This window comes from Penicillium manginii (genome assembly GCF_028828005.1).
Source record: "Penicillium manginii strain IBT 31320 chromosome Unknown utg000004l:1.0-7231830.0:1.0-7236170.0, whole genome shotgun sequence".
NCBI classification, from domain to species: Eukaryota; Fungi; Ascomycota; class Eurotiomycetes; order Eurotiales; family Aspergillaceae; genus Penicillium; species Penicillium manginii.
The window spans coordinates 5,124,323-5,145,493 of NW_026643105.1; the positions used below are offsets into that span (position 1 = coordinate 5,124,323).

The 21,171-nt window shown below is 47.7% G+C and overlaps 10 protein-coding genes across 10 annotated transcripts; 5 read left to right on the top strand and 5 right to left on the bottom strand.

Annotated features, from left to right (window-relative positions):
• Positions 1-174: 174 nt before the first annotated feature.
• N7533_005619 (nitroreductase family protein) lies at positions 175-920 on the top strand (the record flags this gene model as incomplete). The annotated part of the gene is made up of 3 exons (XM_057102269.1): positions 175-480; positions 537-651; positions 715-920. The coding sequence occupies 3 exons, from the start codon at positions 175-177 to the stop codon at positions 918-920; spliced, it is 627 nt and encodes a 208-aa protein (XP_056961899.1).
• Positions 921-1,524: 604 nt separating this feature from the next.
• Positions 1,525-2,106, bottom strand: N7533_005620 (uncharacterized protein; the record flags this gene model as incomplete). Its single annotated transcript, XM_057102270.1, has 1 exon — positions 1,525-2,106. The coding sequence occupies one exon, from the start codon at positions 2,104-2,106 to the stop codon at positions 1,525-1,527; it is 582 nt and encodes a 193-aa protein (XP_056961900.1).
• A 523-nt stretch (positions 2,107-2,629) lies between these two features.
• N7533_005621 (uncharacterized protein) lies at positions 2,630-3,715 on the top strand (the record flags this gene model as incomplete). The annotated part of the gene is made up of 2 exons (XM_057102271.1): positions 2,630-2,960; positions 3,036-3,715. 2 exons carry the CDS (start codon positions 2,630-2,632, stop codon positions 3,713-3,715), a joined length of 1,011 nt encoding a protein of 336 aa, XP_056961901.1.
• Positions 3,716-4,172: 457 nt separating this feature from the next.
• On the top strand, positions 4,173-6,827 carry N7533_005622 (reverse transcriptase; the record flags this gene model as incomplete). Its single annotated transcript, XM_057102272.1, has 1 exon — positions 4,173-6,827. The coding sequence occupies one exon, from the start codon at positions 4,173-4,175 to the stop codon at positions 6,825-6,827; it is 2,655 nt and encodes an 884-aa protein (XP_056961902.1).
• A 99-nt stretch (positions 6,828-6,926) lies between these two features.
• Positions 6,927-7,649, bottom strand: N7533_005623 (GNAT family N-acetyltransferase; the record flags this gene model as incomplete). The annotated part of the gene is made up of 1 exon (XM_057102273.1): positions 6,927-7,649. One exon carries the CDS (start codon positions 7,647-7,649, stop codon positions 6,927-6,929), a length of 723 nt encoding a protein of 240 aa, XP_056961903.1.
• Positions 7,650-8,965: 1,316 nt separating this feature from the next.
• N7533_005624 (SDR family NAD(P)-dependent oxidoreductase) lies at positions 8,966-9,957 on the top strand (the record flags this gene model as incomplete). The annotated part of the gene is made up of 2 exons (XM_057102274.1): positions 8,966-9,698; positions 9,785-9,957. 2 exons carry the CDS (start codon positions 8,966-8,968, stop codon positions 9,955-9,957), a joined length of 906 nt encoding a protein of 301 aa, XP_056961904.1.
• A 175-nt stretch (positions 9,958-10,132) lies between these two features.
• On the bottom strand, positions 10,133-11,866 carry N7533_005625 (carboxylesterase; the record flags this gene model as incomplete). Its single annotated transcript, XM_057102275.1, has 1 exon — positions 10,133-11,866. The coding sequence occupies one exon, from the start codon at positions 11,864-11,866 to the stop codon at positions 10,133-10,135; it is 1,734 nt and encodes a 577-aa protein (XP_056961905.1).
• A 1,367-nt stretch (positions 11,867-13,233) lies between these two features.
• Positions 13,234-14,839, top strand: N7533_005626 (uncharacterized protein; the record flags this gene model as incomplete). Its single annotated transcript, XM_057102276.1, has 4 exons — positions 13,234-13,265; positions 13,330-13,616; positions 13,673-13,753; positions 13,809-14,839. The coding sequence occupies 4 exons, from the start codon at positions 13,234-13,236 to the stop codon at positions 14,837-14,839; spliced, it is 1,431 nt and encodes a 476-aa protein (XP_056961906.1).
• A 157-nt stretch (positions 14,840-14,996) lies between these two features.
• On the bottom strand, positions 14,997-15,652 carry N7533_005627 (uncharacterized protein; the record flags this gene model as incomplete). Its single annotated transcript, XM_057102277.1, has 3 exons — positions 14,997-15,079; positions 15,160-15,475; positions 15,551-15,652. 3 exons carry the CDS (start codon positions 15,650-15,652, stop codon positions 14,997-14,999), a joined length of 501 nt encoding a protein of 166 aa, XP_056961907.1.
• A 3,122-nt stretch (positions 15,653-18,774) lies between these two features.
• Positions 18,775-20,666, bottom strand: N7533_005628 (FAD-dependent oxidoreductase; the record flags this gene model as incomplete). The annotated part of the gene is made up of 4 exons (XM_057102278.1): positions 18,775-18,954; positions 19,018-20,086; positions 20,142-20,342; positions 20,401-20,666. The coding sequence occupies 4 exons, from the start codon at positions 20,664-20,666 to the stop codon at positions 18,775-18,777; spliced, it is 1,716 nt and encodes a 571-aa protein (XP_056961908.1).
• Between the last annotated feature and the right edge of the window lie 505 nt (positions 20,667-21,171).

Genomic DNA, 21,171 nt, shown 5'->3' on the forward strand with positions numbered 1-21,171 from the left:
ACTCGTACTATTCTTCGACCGGCTTCCACCCTCCACCATATCTGCCGAACACTAGGATCCACCTCAAGACCGCAAACCACATTAATATCGGCCCAACCCCCGTCAATTGCACAGCTATCCCTTCGTCCATTCTCAACCTCTCTCCCCAAGAACTTTTCCGTCACCACCGCCACCATGTCCACCGACGGCCTCCTGCAAGCGGTCCAGAACCGCCGCACTATCTACCAGCTCGGCAAGAACAGCCCCGTCCCTGACTCCAAGGTCGAGGAGCTCGTCAACCACGCCATCACCCACGTTCCCAGCTCCTTCAACACCCAGTCCACCCGCCTGGTCGTCCTGCTGCACGAGGAGCACGACCGCCTCTGGGACCTGGCTGCTGAGGCTTTCGCTCCCCTCGTCCAGTCCGGTGCTGTCCCTGAGGAGGTCTTCAAGAACCAGACTCTGCCTAAGCTGCAGGGCTTCAAGGCCGCTGCCGGTACCGTGAGTAAATCCCAATTAGAACCGAACAAAAGACAATGTCTAATGCATCAATCTAGATCCTCTTCTACGAGGACCCTGCCCACATCAAGGGTTTCCAGGAGAAATTCGCTGCCTTCGCCGATAAGTTCGAGCCCTGGGCTGACCACTCCAACGCTATGCACCAATACTTCCGTATGTTGATATCTTGCTTTTACCCCCATATAAGAAAAAACAAATGCTGACCATTTAATTCAGTCTGGACTGCTCTCGAGTCCGTTGGTTTCGGCGCCAACCTGCAGCACTACAACCCCCTTCTTGACGCCTCCGTCGCTAAGCAGTGGAACCTGCCCACCGACTGGCGCCTGGTTGCCCAGCTCGTCTTCGGTAGCCCCGAAGGTCAGGCTGGCGAGAAGGTCCAGAAGCCCATTGAAGACCGTGTCAAGATCTTCGGCAAGCAGTAGATTTGCCCGATGCTGTGCCTCACGCCCTCATGACTTTCTTTATTTCATTCGGCCTGCAAAAGGCTGTAATTATAGATACACATAGATGCATTCTAGAGCCTGTCAATAGAATAGAATAACTACGTGTTTTGATATCAGATCTACAGTACTACCTCCGGCACATCGAACTTCCTGAGTCTAGAAATGAATGATAATTGCCCTAACATTAGTGAGAGAAAAGTACAATTACTATCAACAATCCTGCTGAGTTCGGGACACAAGATTTTTTCAAAGATAAGTCCCCTTAACCCGAACCTGCTCCCGCTCCAAAAACTTCGCAAAGGTACTCAATTCAATCCCCCATCCTTTCACCATCTCAAAATCCACGAAAATGGCCATATCGCGTAATAGCAACTGCGGTCCCAGAAAAGGATCCGTTACCATCTTCTCCTTAACCTCCTCCTCGGACAAAAAGACCACCCCCATCTCTCGCCCAGTGGCCTGGGCTATATCCTTAATGATAGCCTCTGCCACCATCATTTGCGATGCGATCTCCACCTCCTTCCCGTGGAACCGGGTCGGATCGTATACTGCTGCCGCAGCAAATCTTCCGATATCGTAAGGGTCAACCATAGGAAGGACCGTCTCGGGAGTAAAAGCCGTCGTGAATTTCCCAGTCTCGACGAGACCCTGATACATTCGAACGAGGGGGGTTCAAGAAGTTTGACATGAAATTTCCCGGCCGTAGAATGGTCCAGTGCTCGAATCCTGCGTTCTGGATTTCCTTCTCGATGGATTGTTTGCTGAGAAGGACTTTGGCGGCGAGGTTTGTCGGGTCCCAGCGCGGTAGGCGTTCGGGGTTGACGGTGCCCATCGCACTGGTGTAGATGATTTGTGTGATGCCGGCTTTTTTTGCGATGGATATGATGCTTTTTGCTTGGCTGAGTTCGGCTGATGGGTTCTGATGGTTTGGAGATAAATTGAGGAAAAGGCTTGTGCAGTTGATCATAGCTTTTTGGAGAGTTCCTTCATTGTCAAAATCGCCCTCGGTCAGATATACGCCGTGGTTTTTGATCTTTTGAGCAGCTTCTGATTGGATGTTGCGAGTGATGGCGTGGACTTGGATGTTATGTTGTAGAAGGTGGGTGGTGAGAGCGCCGCCTTGGGTGCCTGTTGCACCACAAACGAAGACAATAGGGGAAGACATGGTGTAATAGCCGTAGAGAGATATTTTGTTTGGATAATTTCTTTTCCAGGTAGTGACTTTCAGAGCTAATTTATATTTTTCCTGCAGTTCAATTCAGAGTCCAGACTTGAATAATTCAACTTCTCATACTGCGCAACTCCGCCGAGCAGCCCCACCCAACCCGCAATTGAGCCTCTCCGATTGGCGGCCCATCGCCACTTTCTTGCTTAGCGTGCGGAATTCCGCTCTAGGTCTCTGGCTTCATTCATGCTCTTCTTCTATTCCACTTCCTGGCGAGAATCAGCTGTTCTGATAGGCTAGCATGGCTCATCATGAGCCAGCTCCACCTCGACGAAAGTCTTGTGAGGCATGCAAGACGGCAAAACGGCGTTGCGACCTCGCCTTTCCGGCTTGTTCGCGCTGTATCAGCAGAAATTCTCCCTGCGTTTACCCCGGTAGACTACCTGCAGCCTACCAAGATCTCGTGGATGAATCACCAACCATACCAATAAATGCGGTGGATATCATGTGGCCCACCTCCGCAATGATACATCCTTCACCAAATCATAACGGCTTGTGTGCTGAGTCAATTTTATGCTCTGCGCCAGAGCTACGAGAGCATCAGTTAGAATGGAATCAATACTTCTTTGATGAGCCATCTACTCCAATTTGGGAAGGCCCTCTATCATCCACATACTTTGCAGTTGCTCTGCCGCGAACACGATCATTAAGACCACTTCCGGTTATCGTGGCGTCGCATCTCCAATTCGCCATTGACGTTCTCAAAACCGCGCCTCGGATGATGGTAATAGAGAATCGAACACCATGGTGTCATCCACAACTATATAAGAACCATATGCCACAGGACATGCAAGGTATAAGATCTCCAATTACATGGCTTTGATTCGTGGGCATTTTGTTAAATCACTCACTAACACGTGCCAATCTAGATGCCTACGCCTGCTGCTCTCTATACATGTGCAAGAACGACATAAACGCCCCGGTAATAATGAATCTCTTCGACGCACGCACAAGAGAACTCCTCTCAGCACCCGAGCCAACCTCAGCCCTGGACATCCTCGCTCGCACCCAAGCCCTAATCCTCTACCAAATAATGCGACTCTTCGACGGAGATATCCGCTCCCATGCAACAGCCGATGCCCTTTTTACGACCCTCGAGTCATCAGTCCTGGCACTAATGGCGATAGTGCCAACGCCCAAGCCCTCCGATCCGACCGAACTTCTCCCACTATCAATAGAAGACGCCGCGACTTTCTGGGAGGAGTGGGTTTTGCAAGAATCGGCGCGGCGGACGGTGCTGTTTACATACTACTTTGTGCAAATCTATAAAGTCCTTCAGGGAAAAGTGCCCGTGTCATGCGATGGCACACTGGGTCTGGAGCATTCTTGGTACCTCTCGGGCGAATTGTGGAATGCCTCTAATGCTTTTGATTTCGCGGTCGCTTGGACGGAAAAACAGCACCATATTGTTTACAATCTTGATTTTGGGCTGGTATTGCAGAATGCATTGCCGAGTGAGGTGGATTTGTTTGGGAGGATGCTGTTGGTCACAATTTTGGGGATCGATAAGGCCAAGGCGTGGTTCCATATTAGAGGTGCCATATTATAATATTGAGATCCATCACTGTGTTTTCATAGAACATGGATGATCTCGACCCAACTCATGGAAATGATACATTTACTACCATTGAATGCTATGGAATCTCCGAGAAGAATCGGCCTTTTCCTTCCTTCTTCTCTCAAATGTGACTCATCTGCTCTGAGAAAAGGCGGGGTTCGTTGGTTGGTTGGCTACAGCCTCGTGTCGCGATGCAGGCGGGAGGAGAGGGGCTGAAACTGGTGGAAGTGCAAGGCTGCAGAATGCCGATCTGACCAGGCAGCTTTAGGCAGCGAGACGCTTGGACTCGAACCAAATAGTGAAGACCGAAAACTTCAAGAAGATGAAGAACGAATTGATCCATGTATAAATCCAACGGCGAATCCCCAGAATTCTGATCATTCAGGAATACTAGTAATTCTCAACCAATTTACTCTTTACAGGGAGGCGACTTCTCACCCCGCCCAACATGGACCCTTATTTATCCCGAACGCTTCAATCACTCACTAGGAGTAAAATCTACGAGCTTGAGAAACAACGGGATGCATATGAGCAACGAAAATTCGAGGCACTCGCAGACGCGGACCAGTGTCCCACTCTGCGTGAGCGTGTCGAGCATCTCCTAGTTAGTACCAGGAAACTGCTCCCAGCTTTGAACCGTGATGCGGACATTTTGAACATCGAACACTGGGTTGATCAGGCACGTTTTGACTCTTCGATCCCCACCCACAAGCTCGAAGGGTTCGAAAAATACTTGCGCAATAAGCTGGAGCCTCATAGTCGCAAGCTTCAACTCGCCGATTTGTATTCACGTCTTCTTACAGAGTGGATGAACCCACCGTCTAGAGAAAAGGAGAATCAAGAAACTGCCTCTGATGATTCTGATGGTTTTTTGGTTGTGGAGGAAAGACAGAAGCAGAGATTGCAGCAGCTTTGTGACCAGTTTGAGAGCATGGTCTTCAAATCTCACGAGACGGATGCTTTCGAAATCAATGCTTTTTTGGATGCCCTCTTCCCCGATGAGGAGCAAAAGCAACTTTTGAAAAACTTCCGTGACAGAGTGAGCAGAGCCACGGAATCTATTTGGGAGCGAGAAGATCCATTCACTGTGGACTCCTTATCAGCATGTATTCGTGGCATTCAATGTGAGGAAATTGTCACTGACGAAAAGCAAGAAACATTGAAGCATTTCGTCAACAACAAGGTTGCTCTCAGTGAGATCGCTGATGTTCTCAATATGCGATATGCCGACCTAGACAATTGGGATTGGCATACAGGCGAAGAGGGCGTACCTGTCTTACCTCGGCAACAATTGAACGGTAAATATCGAATCTGGATGGACGATGACATCCTAGAAACGATCTTCGTTGAGCATATCTGTATCAGACTGTGCAGGGATTTAAAATCAACTTTGACTAGCCTCATCAGCGACAAAAGAATGTTCAACTTCGTCCAAGGACATAAAATGACAAAAAATGACAGAATCCGCCGAAGATACTACGCCATGTATGAAGCCAGTGGATCTACGGCACAAAAGCGGCGAGACGACTATTTCGAAAATTTCTTCTTAGCAGCAATGCCAGAAGGAGAGGACACTTTAGGCAATCGCTTTGGTGGATATGATGACGACCTCGAGACGCACGAAAGTTCCGCACCGAAAAGTGTCAAGCAGAAGTTGCTCCGAAAAATAGTGACCGAGACGTTGCTCAAGCGTCATCTGAATGGAGAAGCAGCTGTCATCCAAACAGACTTGCAATGGTATGCGACTTCGATTCCACACAGCACTGTTTACGCCTTCCTGGCTTATGCCGGATTTTCGGATCGTTGGATCAACTTTTTTCGCAAATATCTCGAGACTCCTCTTAACATGGACCAGGCCTTTGATGGACATGAGAAGCTTGGGCCACGAAAGCGTAGAAGGGGTATTCCGATAGCACATGCTTCAGAGAAACTCATCGGGGAGCTTATCCTCTTTTTTATGGACCTTGCCGTCAACAAGGGAACTGGGATCCTGCTGTACCGGCTTCATGATGATATTTGGCTCTCTGGGGAGTCAGAGAAATGTATCAAGGCGTGGGATATCATGCAAAACTTTGCTCAGATTACTGGACTCGAATTCAACAGGCACAAATCAGGGTCTGCGTATCTGGGCGACTCCATGAGAAGCGAAGTCATCTCCCGTCTACCAGAAGGTCCAGTCAGGATCGGTTTCCTCATGCTAGATGCATCATCCGGAGAATGGGTAATCGATCATTCTCAAGTCGATGCACATGTGCGTCAACTAAAAACGCAACTCGATCAGTGCGACAGCATCATTTCCTGGATTCGCACTTGGAATAGTTGTATTGGTCGGTTCTTTAAGAACACTTTCGGAGAGCCAGCATATTGCTTCGGACGGCCACATATTGATGCAATTCTCAGTACATATGAGAAAATGCACAAGACAATTTTCGAAACAGCGGAGAAGCCAACGCAGTGCACCGTCGCGGGCTTCCTTAGACAAAAGATCGAATCTCGTTTCGGCACACTTGATGTCCCGGATGCGTTTTTCTACCTCCCTGAAAAACTAGGAGGTCTTGGTCTTCGAAATCCATTCATTTCAATTTCTCTCATCCGCAAACAGCTCAACAAGACCCCAACTGAGCTGGTGGATGATTACTTGAGTGAGGAACTTTCCAGCTACGAAAACGCGAAGATGAGGTTTGAGAAGACTACCCGGAAAGATCGCCGCGCTCTCTTGGAGCAATTGCAGCCCGATCGAGCCTTCGAAAATCTCAACATCATTGCTATGGAGGAGATTGATCAATTCATGTCTATTGATGAATGGAACAAATTGCGCGAGGAAGAAAGCTACTGCTACTCACTGCTCTATGAAGAACTCATGAATGTTCCTACTTGTGCCGGCCCTCGTACTACGACTGTGGTTGACGATGCCATATCTGATGCTCGTGAGAATTTCGGTCTTGGAAGGTTGGGGATCGAGACAAAATGGATCCTTGGTCTTTATGCAGAGGAGTTGATGAGAGATTTCGGAGGATTGAACTTGGTGGATAAACAATATTTGCCTATGGGTGTATTGGACATGATCAAGGGCAAGAAAGTCAGATGGCAGATGGTTTTGTAATTCTCAGCTCTAAGATATTGCTTTAATGTGAACCTATATGTATTCCAAGTCGTGATTTATCTTGAAATTATGAATTCAAACAGTGTAATCGAAAAATAATTACCACATCATAATTCGCTCGGCGTTCTCCTTGCCACCGTTTCCCCATTGATCCCAGGCGAAGGTGAAAGAGAGAGTGTCTCTCCACAGGTCATTAGAATGGGTTCCAACTGGTGGCTCCTTTCCATTTCCAATCTTGCCTTTCTCCTTGCCTCCTATAAAGCGCATATGCCAAGGCGTCAATCCTATCTTTTCAAACCCCATCTTCTCTGCTAATTTAGCACTGGCAGGGTTTGTCGTACTAGCCTGCCAATGAATACGGCGAAGACCCAAGCCACCATTTTCCGGCGTCTCAAAGGCATATTTCAATGCAAGGCCAACGGTGTTCGTGGCAACATGGCTGCGCTGGTATGGTGGCAGAATAACGATGAATCCAATCTCGGTACAAAGGTGGACAGGCGACGTCCGAATCAAAGATACGGTACCAGCGAGCTCACCTTCGGGGTCCTCTGGCGAAGGGGGGCGTGTTTTATCAATGACCGCAAATGCAAAGGACTCGGGATTGGAGAATGACAAGATGCTACTCGGTCGCTCGAGAAACTCGGCCTTGAGTTCGGTCAAAGAGCCAAATGGTCCGGTTGGCATATGTGCATATAGCTCTGGGTGTGATACAGAAAGACGAAAAAAGGTGTCTAGGTGGAGATCGAGATCGAGAGGGGTAAGTTTAACACGGTCATTGGAAACGGCATGGACCGGGAAATGAAAGCGGGAAGACGAGGTCATCTCGAAATTCGATCTCGATGAGCCGGGTATGGATTTAAACGACCGAAACCTTTTGAAAAAAAAGACTTCCTAGCCAGGCCCTGTCGTTACTCGTGATAGATTAACAATTGCTTGGAAATAGTCGTACTTCTTGGGAAATTCCAGGCAAGTTGAAGCTCGATGAGTCATTCTGGAGTTTTTGTCAGCACTACCTACTTCCAAGGTTCCAACTTGGTTGAAGGTAGGTAGTAACATCGTCAAATAAACTTGAACACATATATTAGAACATTCATCATAATTCGACTGACAGATAGCAAGACAGTTTTCTCTCCGTGTCCAGTATACTAATAAATGTGCATTCTGCAGTCACGGGATCGATTTAGATTCCAGGATAATATTTTTCAATAAAATCATTATAAGACAATAAATAAGTGCTGCCAAAAAATCGGAAAATTGGGGAAATTCACCATGATCATGATTCCCCCGTCTGCATGGAGCAAAAATAACCAAAAAATTGACCGACGCAGGGGTCGAACCTGCAATCTCTTGATTCGTAGTCAAGCGCCTTGCCATTGGGCCAGCCGGCCTTGGATGAAATTGAGGGCGAAATTATCGCTAGATAGCTGGAGAGAAAAGTGGGCTGCGGGTCCACGAAGTTACTCCACCTCTATCACAGAAAAACCACAAGAACAAAAGACTATTCCTAGATAATATATCCAACCCTTTTCCCCGTAAGCTCTCAAGAAACTCAGCAGTACGTTATTTTGTGAGTCTAAGCGAGGCTAATAGAGATCTATGTATCGGGGAAGCGGACTACCTAATATTTAACAACCCAGACGGTATTCATACTAGCACCATTGATCAACCAATAGGAAATACAAAGCAAAGGAGTCGGGGTTTTCGGGGGTTATGAAGATCGGACATAAGTAGATAGCTCTAGGTGTGATCCTATTTCTCAACATGGTATTTCTTTGCTTAATTTAGTTACTATCAGAATATCTGCTATACTCGTAAAACCGCTGATGAATGACAAGAAAATACACACGTTTGAATCCTACTTCAAATAAAAACCTGCGCAATTTCCAACCCTCGTCATTGTAAAATATTTCTTAAAGACCAAGAGTAGCTTTATGGCCTATCATTGATGGTGATTCGTGGTTATTCCCGAACAACAGCTTAGTCTCCGTTCTAAGTCCGACTAAATCCGATCGCGATCAGCACGCAGATAATATCCCAGCTATAAGATAGTCGTCAATTTCTGATTCCAGATTATATATAATTTTACTGAAAAGTAGTAAAACTCGATCATAAGGACAATTTATTAAATATTTAAAAAAATGTCATTGACAAAGAGTCAATTAAATGCACAACATTGTCGCGACTTTGTTTCGACTATTCACACCGCGCCTTATGATACAATTGATCCAGCAGTGGTAAATTTGCATTCTCCCTTTGTCGTATGCATCATTGGAGGTAGAGGTGCAGCTGGAGGAGGTCTGGCACGGGCTTATGCTCGAGCGGGCGCATCAGGTCTAATTCTTGCTGCTAGGACTCGCACAGCCCTCGAACAAACAGCGAAAGAGGCTCGCTCGATAAGTCCAAGCGCAAAAGTAATTGTTTCTGAGTGCGATATTACATCCGAGAGCCAAGTCAAATCTCTAGTGGATACAGTTAAGTCCGAGTTCAACGGGCGCCTGGACGTGGTTATTGTGAACTCTGGCTACTCGGGGCCGATAATTCCAGACGTTGTGCAGGAATCTCCGGACGACTACCGGAATGCGTTTGATGTGAACCTTATGGGTCTTTTTTATGCTGCCCACCACCTTCTGCCACTACTGGTCGCGACAAATTCTGTGGCTAGGAGCTTGATTGCAATCAATTCGATGGCGGCACCAACAGTGTCGGGCCCTCTTGCACATGCTCACTACTGTGTGAGCAAGGCAGCACAGGCCCGGCTCATCGAAATGATAAACGAACAATATTCTGACAGAGGAATTTTCTGTGCGAGTGTACATCCTGGTGGTATGCGCAGTGACTTTTCGAAGGATGCACCGGAGTGGCTCTTCAAACGTGAGATATGAATTTATCATTGTTTTTGTAATTTAGGGTATTGTTGCTGACGGTCATCGATAATGCAGTCCTTGTTGATAGCCCAGATCTAGTCGGTGCTTTTTGCACTTGGCTTTCATCACCCACAAATTCCGAGAGACGACGACAGGTCTTGAATGGACGGTTCCTTTCCTGCAAATGGGATGTTACTGAGCTAGAGGCACGGTTTGATGAGATTATTGAGAAGGATCTGCTCAGGTTCCGTATTGCTGTGGAATAGAGCCTGTGAAATACTGGTATAGCCATAAATTCAAAATAATTAATATTATCAGAATTTTCTTATTTTCATTTCGAAAATGCAAAACAAAACTTGATTTAATCTAACTAGAACCTTGGAAGACATTCAAACTTTCCTTCAAGATCCAAAAGTCTAGCTTTATAGCTATCTTTTATCATTATACTCCAATCTGAGCAAGCACCTCAGGCGAGCTCCAGAAAGCGCATCTTTTCGCGAGATCCTCAGAGTTATCACCACTACCATCGATAGTAACCATCTTGCCTCCATCTGGACCTCCGATAATTCTCACGCTAGGGCTAGAATGAGCCAAAGCATCAGACCAGCCGGATAGCGTTCCATTTCTGTGTGATGGATCTCCGGAGACAGCAAATGATGCCCAGCTACCACTCATATTTGATGAGATCTCAACATCAAGCGGAGTTGCAAGGAATGAATACCTTGTCTTAGCCTGATTGAAAACATAGGGAATGTCACTGAAATGTGAAACTCCGAGGTATGATATCTGCTGTTTTTCATATAACGGGGCGAACATAGTCTCGTTCAAGATATAGAGATAGTTGGAAGTGCCCGACTTGGAGTACTTTTTATTCATTTGCACTAAATGAATGCTTGGGCAAGTGAACTCATAGTCGCGGGACATTTGGCTTGCACGGAAAAATTGGGCCGAGATATTCTCACTCGGCATTTCTGAGAACGACGAAGATGGATAAAGAGCAAGAGCACGTTGCATGTTTTCTTCAGATAGATCTGGGATTGACGAGGAAAAATATTCGATGACATCCGATTCAGTCTTGATGGTTGATGGTGTAAAAAACGACTGATCATCTTCAGTCCAGCCCGTTATAACGTCAATATCATGCGAAAAGCGACCAGAGGACAGAAGTTTTGACGGACTATCAGGGATAAAATCGGAGGGTGCGGTGGGAACAAAGATGTCGAAGCTCATTGAACCCTCGAAGCTAAATTCATACTCGAGTGCAGCGGGTAGTAGCTTTTTGAGAGGAATCTTCCGCAAGCAATCAAGCTCATCAATGCCGACCGAAGAGCTACAGTTGACTTTCTTGATGAACTCTGTAGTGCGAATAATAGTCTTGTTGGTCGCAGTACCTTGATCCGCCGCAGCACTCCCGGACTGCATAATCGCTCGCTGAAAAGGAGCCTTTTCTTTGCCTCCATATGCCGTGATCTGGAGACCAACGCCAGTGGCACCGTCACTTTCTCCAAATATTGTCACGTTGTCGGGATCTCCCCCGAAGGAAGCAATATGCTCCTGCACCCACTCCAATGCTAGTCGCTGATCGCGAAGTCCTGCATTTAAGGAACGGGACTCGTTAAGTGTCTGGGTAGCTGCAAAACCGAAGATACCCACACGATAATTCATTGCAACATAGATGACTGGATATCCTTTCTGTCCCGCTCCATTGATCAAAGAAGTCGGATCATATGCCGTGTCGTAAATTTGACCAATGGAATCCCCACCTCCATAGATGAAAACCATGACGGGGAGCTTGTTTTTATTGGATTTCCGTGCGGGTCGATCAATGCGCAATGTAAGACAGTCCTCAGATATGCGTGTGACATTATCAAATACTTCCAGTCCTGGTATTGGGACCTTCTGTTGTGGACATGCGGCACCTGGGAGGGATGCATTTACCACCGACCCTGAAGGGTAACTGAAAGGGTTGGGGGCGGCAAAGCGGTTGATACCCGATGTATCTTCAGCAAAGCGAATATTCATGAATGATTCGACATTATTAGCCGACGTTCCTTCGAATCGGACATTGTTTGAGCCTTCAAGAACGACTGTGGGGTGAGATCTGCGGAGAGGACCTGCGGACCCGCAAGTTGACAAGGCCAAAAAGGCGAGAAGCCCAATTGTAGAATATGTCATTTTTCGAGACTCGAATATGGAAACCTTGTAAATTGAACCTTCCTTAGAGGTTGGACTCCCGAGGTCTGAACTTGAACTTGAAGATAGCCCTGGAGTAAAGGATGAATCTACTAATCGTATTGAGGTTGCGTAGTAGTATAAATGTGGTGGATAGTAGTATGTTTTAAAATTCCAAACTGTATGCCACCGGCAGACATTTCGATTACTATTTATACCTGCCCAGGTGGTGAGACCGAGAAAAGGAATAGGAAAAAATAAGGCCAACTTCATGCTTGCAAACACGAGCGGCCCCCAAAGAAATAAACTATATCGAAGTTCGGTCCAATCACAGCGAGAGACTGATCCGAATTCAGAAACCATCGCGGTCTGAGAGAGGCGCAAATGGTTGAGAGCCCCACTCTATTAAGCATTTTGGGTAAGCATCTTGCATGCCGCTTTGGGAAATTCAATAGCCTAGTTCAACCAGGGGCCAAAACTAACAGCACTCTAAATAAATACATAGCTGCGGTGGCTAATCTTAGGCAACGACCTGAAGATTAGGCGCCCCATGGTAAGCCACAGATCATCATACGTGGGGCATGTACGGATACTAACAAGTCGAGCCCACTGGTACTATCTCAACGACGAGGCATTGGGTTCGGATATAGGTTCTATATTATCTCCCTTGCTTTATGCGAAATGGTATTTTAAAACAGGATAGTGACCTGCGGAGTATGTACTTTTTAAATAGATATCTAGACTCTGCAGATTCATGCATGAGGGCTTTTCCAAGGCAGAGCTCGGTATTTGGTGAGATCGATGCTTAGATTGGAAGATAGAATTAATGAGCCCTGTTCAATCCGTGGATAACCTGATCATGTCGATATAATCCATAGACCTGAGTTTCAAGATATGTCAGCAAAGAGCTTCTTTGGGTATACATATGAATTTGCGCAGGCAAAGCCACTCACCGCCACCTGGGACCTCACCGCCCTGCAGCGCCACACTGACGTCAGGTCAGAATCCCAGCATGACCAAGTTCCAGTTCCAGTTCCAGCTCCAGTTGGGCCTGGATCAATTGCCCAGGAAAGCTTGGATTTGATCATGTCAATGCCCAGCACTCTTATGCTTGGTCATGGTATCGCTCCAACTCCTCTTCACCCCCACAATTTCCCCTGACACCTGCGTCATGAGCTGATTGCGCCCCAACACCGCCTGCTTCCCCGAGAATGCCCTCTTCCTACAACCAAAAACCAACACCAACATCCATAGAAACCATACCAACAAAAGGCCCCCCCCCTTTTCACCTCTGTGACATAAAGCTTTGTTATGCGTCCACCAACACGGGGCTGTGTGTCCCTTTTGTCGGCGACACGAGGCTCACTATCATGGCGAAGCATAGCAGCACGACCTTTGCCCAGTTCAACTGGGCTTTTTCACCCCCACGGGGGCTACCAGAGAACGTTACTCAGTCGGTTACATAGTCTCCCCAAGAGGCCCACTGGTGATACCCTCTCAACACAACTCCGATCGGATCAAGCTGGATTGAGTGTTTCTCTACTCGCTGGGTGTCAACAAGCTCGGTACTTTAAAAAGGCAAATTATGTGGAAAAGATCGGTGACAATGAACGAACGGAGGAGTTATTAGAATCCTTGGAGGAGAAGCATAGTGAAAGAAAGGCCGGCGCATCACGGCATGTGCTAGACAAGGACGGGAAGAGGCCTCCGATGGACGGCCAGAAGAGGAAATGGTCGGAGGATATGACAAAGGGTAAGTTGATGATGGAGTCTCAACAATCTCCGCTTGTTAATAGCTAACATGAGTAGGGAAATTGTTAACAACACCATCCCGATTGTTCAAGCTTATCATCCCTTTGACAACGGTCGACAGCCACAATGGTGATAAAGGTATCGTTGGCATCCATAAACAGCGTGTTAATTCAAAATTCTAAAAAGCCACCAGGAATCGAACCAATAGCTATACTTGTTCATCCCCAGCAACCGCTGTCATACCTCGAACGACTGATTCAGTCCGAAGTCCCTCCCATCGAGGGAAAGCTCGAAAAGCTTCGCCCACCAGCCATATCCTTCATTGCTCTCCAACACGAAGATAACGCGATTAAACCAAGAAAGAGGATCGATGATCTTGATACCGACGAGAATCGGCGTGTTGCAGTGGAAAAGGAACACAGCAATGACACCCCCGTCCAACGCCGACGCTCCCGAGAGGAAGATGCCGAGATCTACAGCTACCCACGCAAGACAGACAGCAGCTTGGACCCGCTATGTGGTGAGCCAGAGCGGTTCGTTCGATGGTCGCAAGCGACGGAGGTTGGGGACTTCATTCGTGACGCTGCGCGGGCGGGCGAGTTCATCGTTACCATCGAAGGGGCACCAGCGGGCCTTGGTCAGATCCGAGTAACGGTGCCATCATTCAATGAGCGCACGTACTTTCTTCGACTGCGAATGCGTAAGCTTGCACGCCGGATCCAAAGTATTGCCGAAATCAAGACCAAATGCGACGAGCTTGCGCATCGTGGGGCCCAAAGAGTTGCCATCGGTGGCTTTGGAATCCTCTCGGTCTGGTGGTATAGTGTCTACAAATTGACTTTCGAGACGGATCTAGGATGGGACACCATGGAGCCTGTGACCTACTTGGTCAGTTTGTCAACATTGATGGGTGGTTACTTGTGGTTTTTGTATCACAACCGTGAGATTTCATACAAATCTGCGCTGGACTTCACAGTCAGTACGCGTCAGCGAAAGCTATACCAGCAGCATAACCTCGATCTTCAGCTCTGGGAGTCCCTGATTGACGAGGGCAAGACGCTCAGAAGAGAGATCAAGAGCATTGCTGCTGAGTATGATGCGGAGTGGGATGAACGGTCTGACGAACAAGATGAGCGGGTCACAGAGGTGCTGAGGTCGAATCGCGGCGAGAAAGACGGGAAAAATAGGGACAAAGATGATAAACGTGACGAGGATGATGATTAAATTGGAATCTATTAGATCTGCATTCTGAGAACTGGCTTTCCATCACATGCATTACTTGCATTGCATTCTTCTGTTATACCTGGTCATAACCATCGATCATCTCGGGCCAATATCAAGAATAAACAAAACAGATTCGGACAACATTGAGTATTAAAATCTAGAGTGTCCCATTTCGCACCGGGTCGTAGTACCCTTTCTTCGGCGAGGCAGTTTCTTCTGCCTGCTTTACTTTCTTTGGATCTACTCACAGCCCCAAATAATTAGCGTCAATTTCAAAGCCCTGTCTCGATTACTCAACCGGGGACCACGATATTTCTTACCAATCCCTGCGCCAGAATTAGTCTCCCCCTTTCGCCGGTTCCGATTATTTCTAACATCTCTGGACCGAAAAACGCTATACAGCAACCAACCAGAAACCCAATTCGGGCCATGTTCGCCATTCGTCCCACCGCGATCAAAGAGCGGACGTGTGAGAGGAGCTGCGTTGCGCCAGACCTCTGTTGTTGCCCAACGCTGTCTATCTGGTCGAATATGGTGCCAGAAGAAAGGAGGTCGGGTGGTGGGGTCGGCACGCACATTATCAAGGAGATGCGAGGTATCCTGATGCATACGATTATAAACGATGATTGCTTCATCCTGCTAGGTCTTAGACATGGATTGGAAACATTTTTGTAAAGGTAAAAGTCTTTTGTTCGACGAAAATGTACTTACTCGCATGGCTCGGTAATACTGTTCATGTTGTGCATCCTGTGGGTTCAGACCCAGCGCCAGCATAAATTCTTCCTTGGAGACTCGAGGGCCGACAGGTGACATGATGGCTGTATAGGTAGCGACCGTTCAGGTACGTATTGGCTAAGACTTATGCGTGTTGAAGATGCTATGCGTCGTACCCTAATCCCAGATATATGGGCGCTGAACAACGTCCGAATCGTGGATAAGAGAAAAGGGCGAGGAGGCCAAGTGGGAATATGTGAGACTGGAACTTCAAATGAAAATCAAAGATCTCTTGAATCCCCGGGATCTTTATAACATGTCCCAGAAGTGAAGATGACCTCAAACAAAAAAAAAAAGAGCAGCAAGTAACTACCTCAGCGGCAATTCACCCGAGCCTGTACAAAATTTCCGTTGAGGAGCGAACGCAATCGGGTCTCTTTTGTGACGGGATAGGACAGAGCAAGCGAACGGACGAGGGGTGGACAATCAAGCAGGAAGGAAATGTGCAAACCAAGTGGGTAGGTGAGATCGAAGAGGTGTAGACGCACATGCAGAGAGGGTCCGCGAGTGAGATGTCGAGGGTGAGGCGACGCGGGTAGCTATTGCCCAACGGTTTTTGTTGGCAGGGAAGGGCAGGGCAGAGCTAGGGTCCATGTGTCTCCGAAACACGCGCACGGGAGTTTAATTGACTGGTTATTTGACATCTCTCATATGTGCAAGAACTAGTAAGACGAGAATAGATCATGTTCACAGACAAGGACCAGGGGTTGATGCCGAACGGGATAGAAAACCTTATGTTGAACATCTGATCCTACTCATTCTCTTTTATCCGCTGGGGATTCCAATTTGTATAATCCAGGTTGCTGTAGTTGAATGCGTCTACAAGATCTGCCTGCATCATTTGGTGCAACTGGGGTTGTACAGTAGTACGCCTGTTCACACATCCAGAATTTCACATTATAGCTACTTCAATCTTGGCTAATAATCGAGATACCTGACTGCAATTATGGCCATGAAGTAAACGATTCCCTGGGTTGATCAGTCCGCTCCAGAAGTGCTCTCCGAACGGCCAAGGTACGGGCCGTGTCTTTCCTCACTTAGGCAGTCGATGCATCAAAAGCCACGAGACAAACGGGAAGTATGTTTAGTGACGAACAGACAGATGTTGCGGTTTTACACCCTGTCTCTATGTCACATGGACAACTTGCATCAAATCCAAACACCATAAGACACGAAATCGGGGTCGAGGGACTGAGCGTAGTTTGGCCAACTGCTCGAGGGGCATTCTGATATCGAGTCCACCATCCGAGATAAAGAAGAGAGAAGTTAAATGCAGTGTATGCATCGAGGCGTTCGGCCTCGGCTTGAATATCGGGTAGAGTTGATACAGGGGATGCAGCAAGGCTTCAACGAGGTGGGTGTTGGCCAATTTTCAGGTAGTATGTGAGTATCCGTAGACGGCTCGGGCCAAGTTTACAATCAATGTATAACATTCAATAACGACTTCAAGGAGGCTACCAAGCTGTGAGACTCTTCCTCAAAATACTCTGATGCAATATTAGTACTTTAATATGAATAACAACCCAAAGAATGATCATCTGAAACACTATTTCATTTCTGAACTCTTTCCGAAGCCCCGGTAGCTGTCTGAAAATCGAAAAACCCAGCTGTCTTATCTGTAACAGGCCGCGGCTCCGCCAGAAAAAGACTCGTTGGCCATGCCGTGTGACGCTCCCGGCCGTCTCCCGGGCTCATGCGCAATATTTTAATCTTGCGATGAGAAAAACGGCCAGCCTACTTGCATCTTCACCGGAAAGATATCCGTGCTGACTCCCGTATAGAGTGCATGCATTATGGGGAATATAAGTTCTTCCCCTGTGTAAAGTGTACAGTTCGGGGCCGGGGGTGGTTTTGGGTTTACTTGGGGTGATGAGGTAACGAAAAGATACTAATCAAGTAGTAGTAGACTCGAGTATCCCCCCCAATTATTCGCTGAATATCGATAAAAATCGTATTTGATTTCTCAGGAAAACTCGATCCATCACGTATCCTTCACTAGAGTATGACGAATCTCAGAATAAGGGAAGGGGCCGGGGAATTGTCTCCGAACTTGAGAGCAAAAATGCAATAGTTGTTCAGCTTTTCTGTATGAAATTCAGAGAAGGTAAATCTGGGATGTCGGTGGGTTGTAAAGGAAGTCGAAGGAGGTATGTACAATCATCGTGGGAGCGTAACGCAGGGATGAATGAGGACTCCCATCGGAACTTTTGCCATCGCCATTCACGGCCGATAGAAGGCCTGGGAAAGATACGTCGTGTGTCTCCGTTTTCAGTTCTGCACGCATCCGTTTCCTCTTTTTACGGCGATATCTCCATCCCCAAACTGGGTGGATCTAACTAACTACATCTCAAAATCGCGATCGCCAACGACGACAATCGCTACTCTTACTACTACAAACCTCAAATATACAAATAGGAATTGGTTAAGTCAGCAAGGGGTTGGCGAAGCCCTCTCAAGCTCGATTGATGGAAAACATCAATGTCGCACGGCCCTCCACCACACCAAGCCTTAACATGCAGGTTCCCGATTTCCCCGTTGAAAACCCCCATTCCTGCATGCAACTGCGACTGCGGGCGTGGTTGGATGTCAAATTCCCTCCGTAATTTGGGGACCGGGGTGCTTCGATATGACAGCTAAAAGCTATACTTGTCAATTTGGCATTGGTGGCTGGAGGCCTACTAGGTACTACTACCTAGGTAGTAGCTATAGTTTCCAAATAGCAAATTGAACGTAGTACTCCGTACTAGTAGTATATTCCCATATCCCATCGGGGTTTATCAGCTAGAGCTTCAAGTTGATAGTGCCTAGGTAGGTAAAAGACCAATCCGTTTCCGTGCCCGGAATAAATGTGAGAGGAACAGATGTACTATTGATAATTAAGGGAGACCTTTGGAAGCTAGACATTTCCTTCAAGTTCCAGAAGGCTTCATGGTACACAGTCAATAGTATTTTGCAAGAATACCATCATAAAGTGATTATCTGTTTATATTATCCTTAGAATGGTAAGGAAGTATACTAAGCCCGAGTCTAATAATCCTTCATCTAAAAATGATCCATGGATTGCCGCTCAATCGCAGTGTAGAAAAGAATATTCGCGACCAGTGTGACGCGAAGGATGAGCCCCGAGGCAACAATATCTATAAATTGAGATTTACCGCACTTTAGTTGCTGGGAGAGGCCCGGCACATGCGTCCATCTTCCGAGACGGTCCACTCATCAGAGCCGACAGCAGTCAGACCGTAGAAGAGGTGGTTAGGGTCGTATTTGGCTTTAATAGCACGCAGCTTGTCATAGTTCTTGCCATAGAAAGCCTTCTTGAAGTCAGGCTGGTCGAAGTCGGCCTAGAATTGATCGTTGGTTAGCATATGTAATAAAACTTTCTTATAAGAAATTCTATAGCATACCTCATTGAGATAGGCTCCCGACTCAGGGGACAGGTTGCTCAAGCTGGGAACTAAAACGTCGGTCATCAATTTCCGCTTCTCGCGCATCATCTCTGGCTTGTTGAACTCCCAGGGAGTAGACATGAGAACATGGGCAATCGCGCCGCGCCAGGCCGGGTTCACAGCGTTGTAAACGTCACCAGTCACCTCCTTGTTGACCTTGATACCGACAGTAGTGAAAGTGGCGCCGTAAGAAAGCACATTGCGAGCCGCCTTAGTCAATTCGTTTCGGGACTTGGGGTTTTCAACAATCGAGCGGGGAAGAAGCCAGCTACCATACTGGGCGACCCCAATCTCAACAAGCGGGGTCTGGGCGTTGAATTGATCAAGGTAGGTGCTGAATTCCTCGGCTTGCATCTCATATTTGATGCCAAGCTTCTTGAGTCCGTCGCGGAAAGGCTGGGTAAGACTCTTGAGCTCCTTTAGAGTGATATTGGGAGCGGTCATGGGGGAAAGAGAGAAAGAAGCGTTGGTAAGGAAGTTCAGACTCATAATACCACGGTCCACGTAGGAAGGCAGGTGGGTGTTGTAAAGCTCAATAGCCTTATAGAAGGTCTCGTCGGAGATACCGTCGGTGGTGAAAGTGAGGTTCAAGCCAGACACATGGCTGTCCTGATGAGCCTTGGAAGTCATGGACCAGACAACACCGTACGTACCACCACCTCCACCAGTCAGAGCCCAGTAAATGTCACTGTTCTGGGCACGGTTTGCGGTGAGGAATCGACCATTACCGTCGATAACCTCCCATTCGAGGACCTGGTCCGCACCAAGTCCGTACTTCGAGGCAAGAGACGAGTGGCCTCCTCCCTGACTGTATCCGCCTGAGATACCGACAGTGGGGCACTCTCCACCGACCATGCGCAGGCCGAGCTTCTGGGCGGCCTCATAGGCCTCGATTCCCTGAACACCGGCACCGAGTTTGGCAGCCTTTCCGGTATAATGCTCGTCCTTCCAGTTCTTGAACTCAATGCCCTTAAGGTGGTGTGTCCAGACCGAAAGAGCACCAGCGCCAGTGGACTTTCCGTTGTAGCTGAGAAAAGTCAGTCATGGTTGAATCAAAAGTATTGGCATGAATGGCGGCTTACTCATGACCGGTGTTGCGGATGATAAAGCGAATGTTGTGTTTGGTAGCGAACTTCAGGGTCTTGGCTACATGGACGGGCGAGGAGACATTGACTGCATATTTAACGAAATTTCCAAGGGTGCATGGCTTGGAGACGGGGTGATATGGGTCGCATGTTCCATTGGTGAAGAAAGGAGCCATGAAAGACGAAGAGGATTGATAGCTGAAGGATCAATCAGTTTATGCCCCCCCGCACGACATGCATGACTCCAAGAACTTACTGCTCCTCAGGTAGAAGCCAGCCCTCCTTCAAGACCGCACACTTCTTCTCATCGTATGAGGGGACATGGCAGGGTGTTGCGAGAGGGACGGTTGCGACAAGACGTCCGTCAACAGACTGGTTGAAAGCTTGCCAGGTCGAAACGGAAGGCCAGCAGTCATCTCCGGGGAGGCAACGGCACGTGGAGCTCTCGGATGCTGCAATTGTGGGGGCAATTGCAGCAAAACCGAGGAAAGCACCGATCTTGAGGGTGTTGAGAGACAGCATCACGACCTGTTGTCCAACCTCGTATTACGTTGCAGGGATGAGAAGGATTAGCTTTTCGGCATGTACTTATTTACGCAGTGTGCGGATATTCCGAGCTCGCACACATGCTCTTTCTAGCTAGTACGAACTAATGCAGCAGATGGACCGGGCATGGAAGTGAGGGATGTCCAGGCCTCCTTAACGAGATGTAGATCCGCTGGCGCGAATCCTTCAGACCCACCGCGGGTCGAAATGCCGTTTTGTTCTTATTCTCCCCATGGTTCCAAAGTTTGAGCCATGCAGTGACAGGGATCATGACTCGAGTCCTGTTTCTCAATATTCTAACTCAAAAATAAGCCATGTGCGGCCCAGTTAGCCGGGTTTGAGCATGGGATTCTCTGTCCCCTTCCTTGCTAGGGGGTGGGTTGCCGGTATGTCAACAATTGCGGAGACTAGACTTTCAGCCCCCAGAAAACATGGAGAGCCCCCGGTTATTTTTCGAGTACAATGGATTGTACTCCGTAAG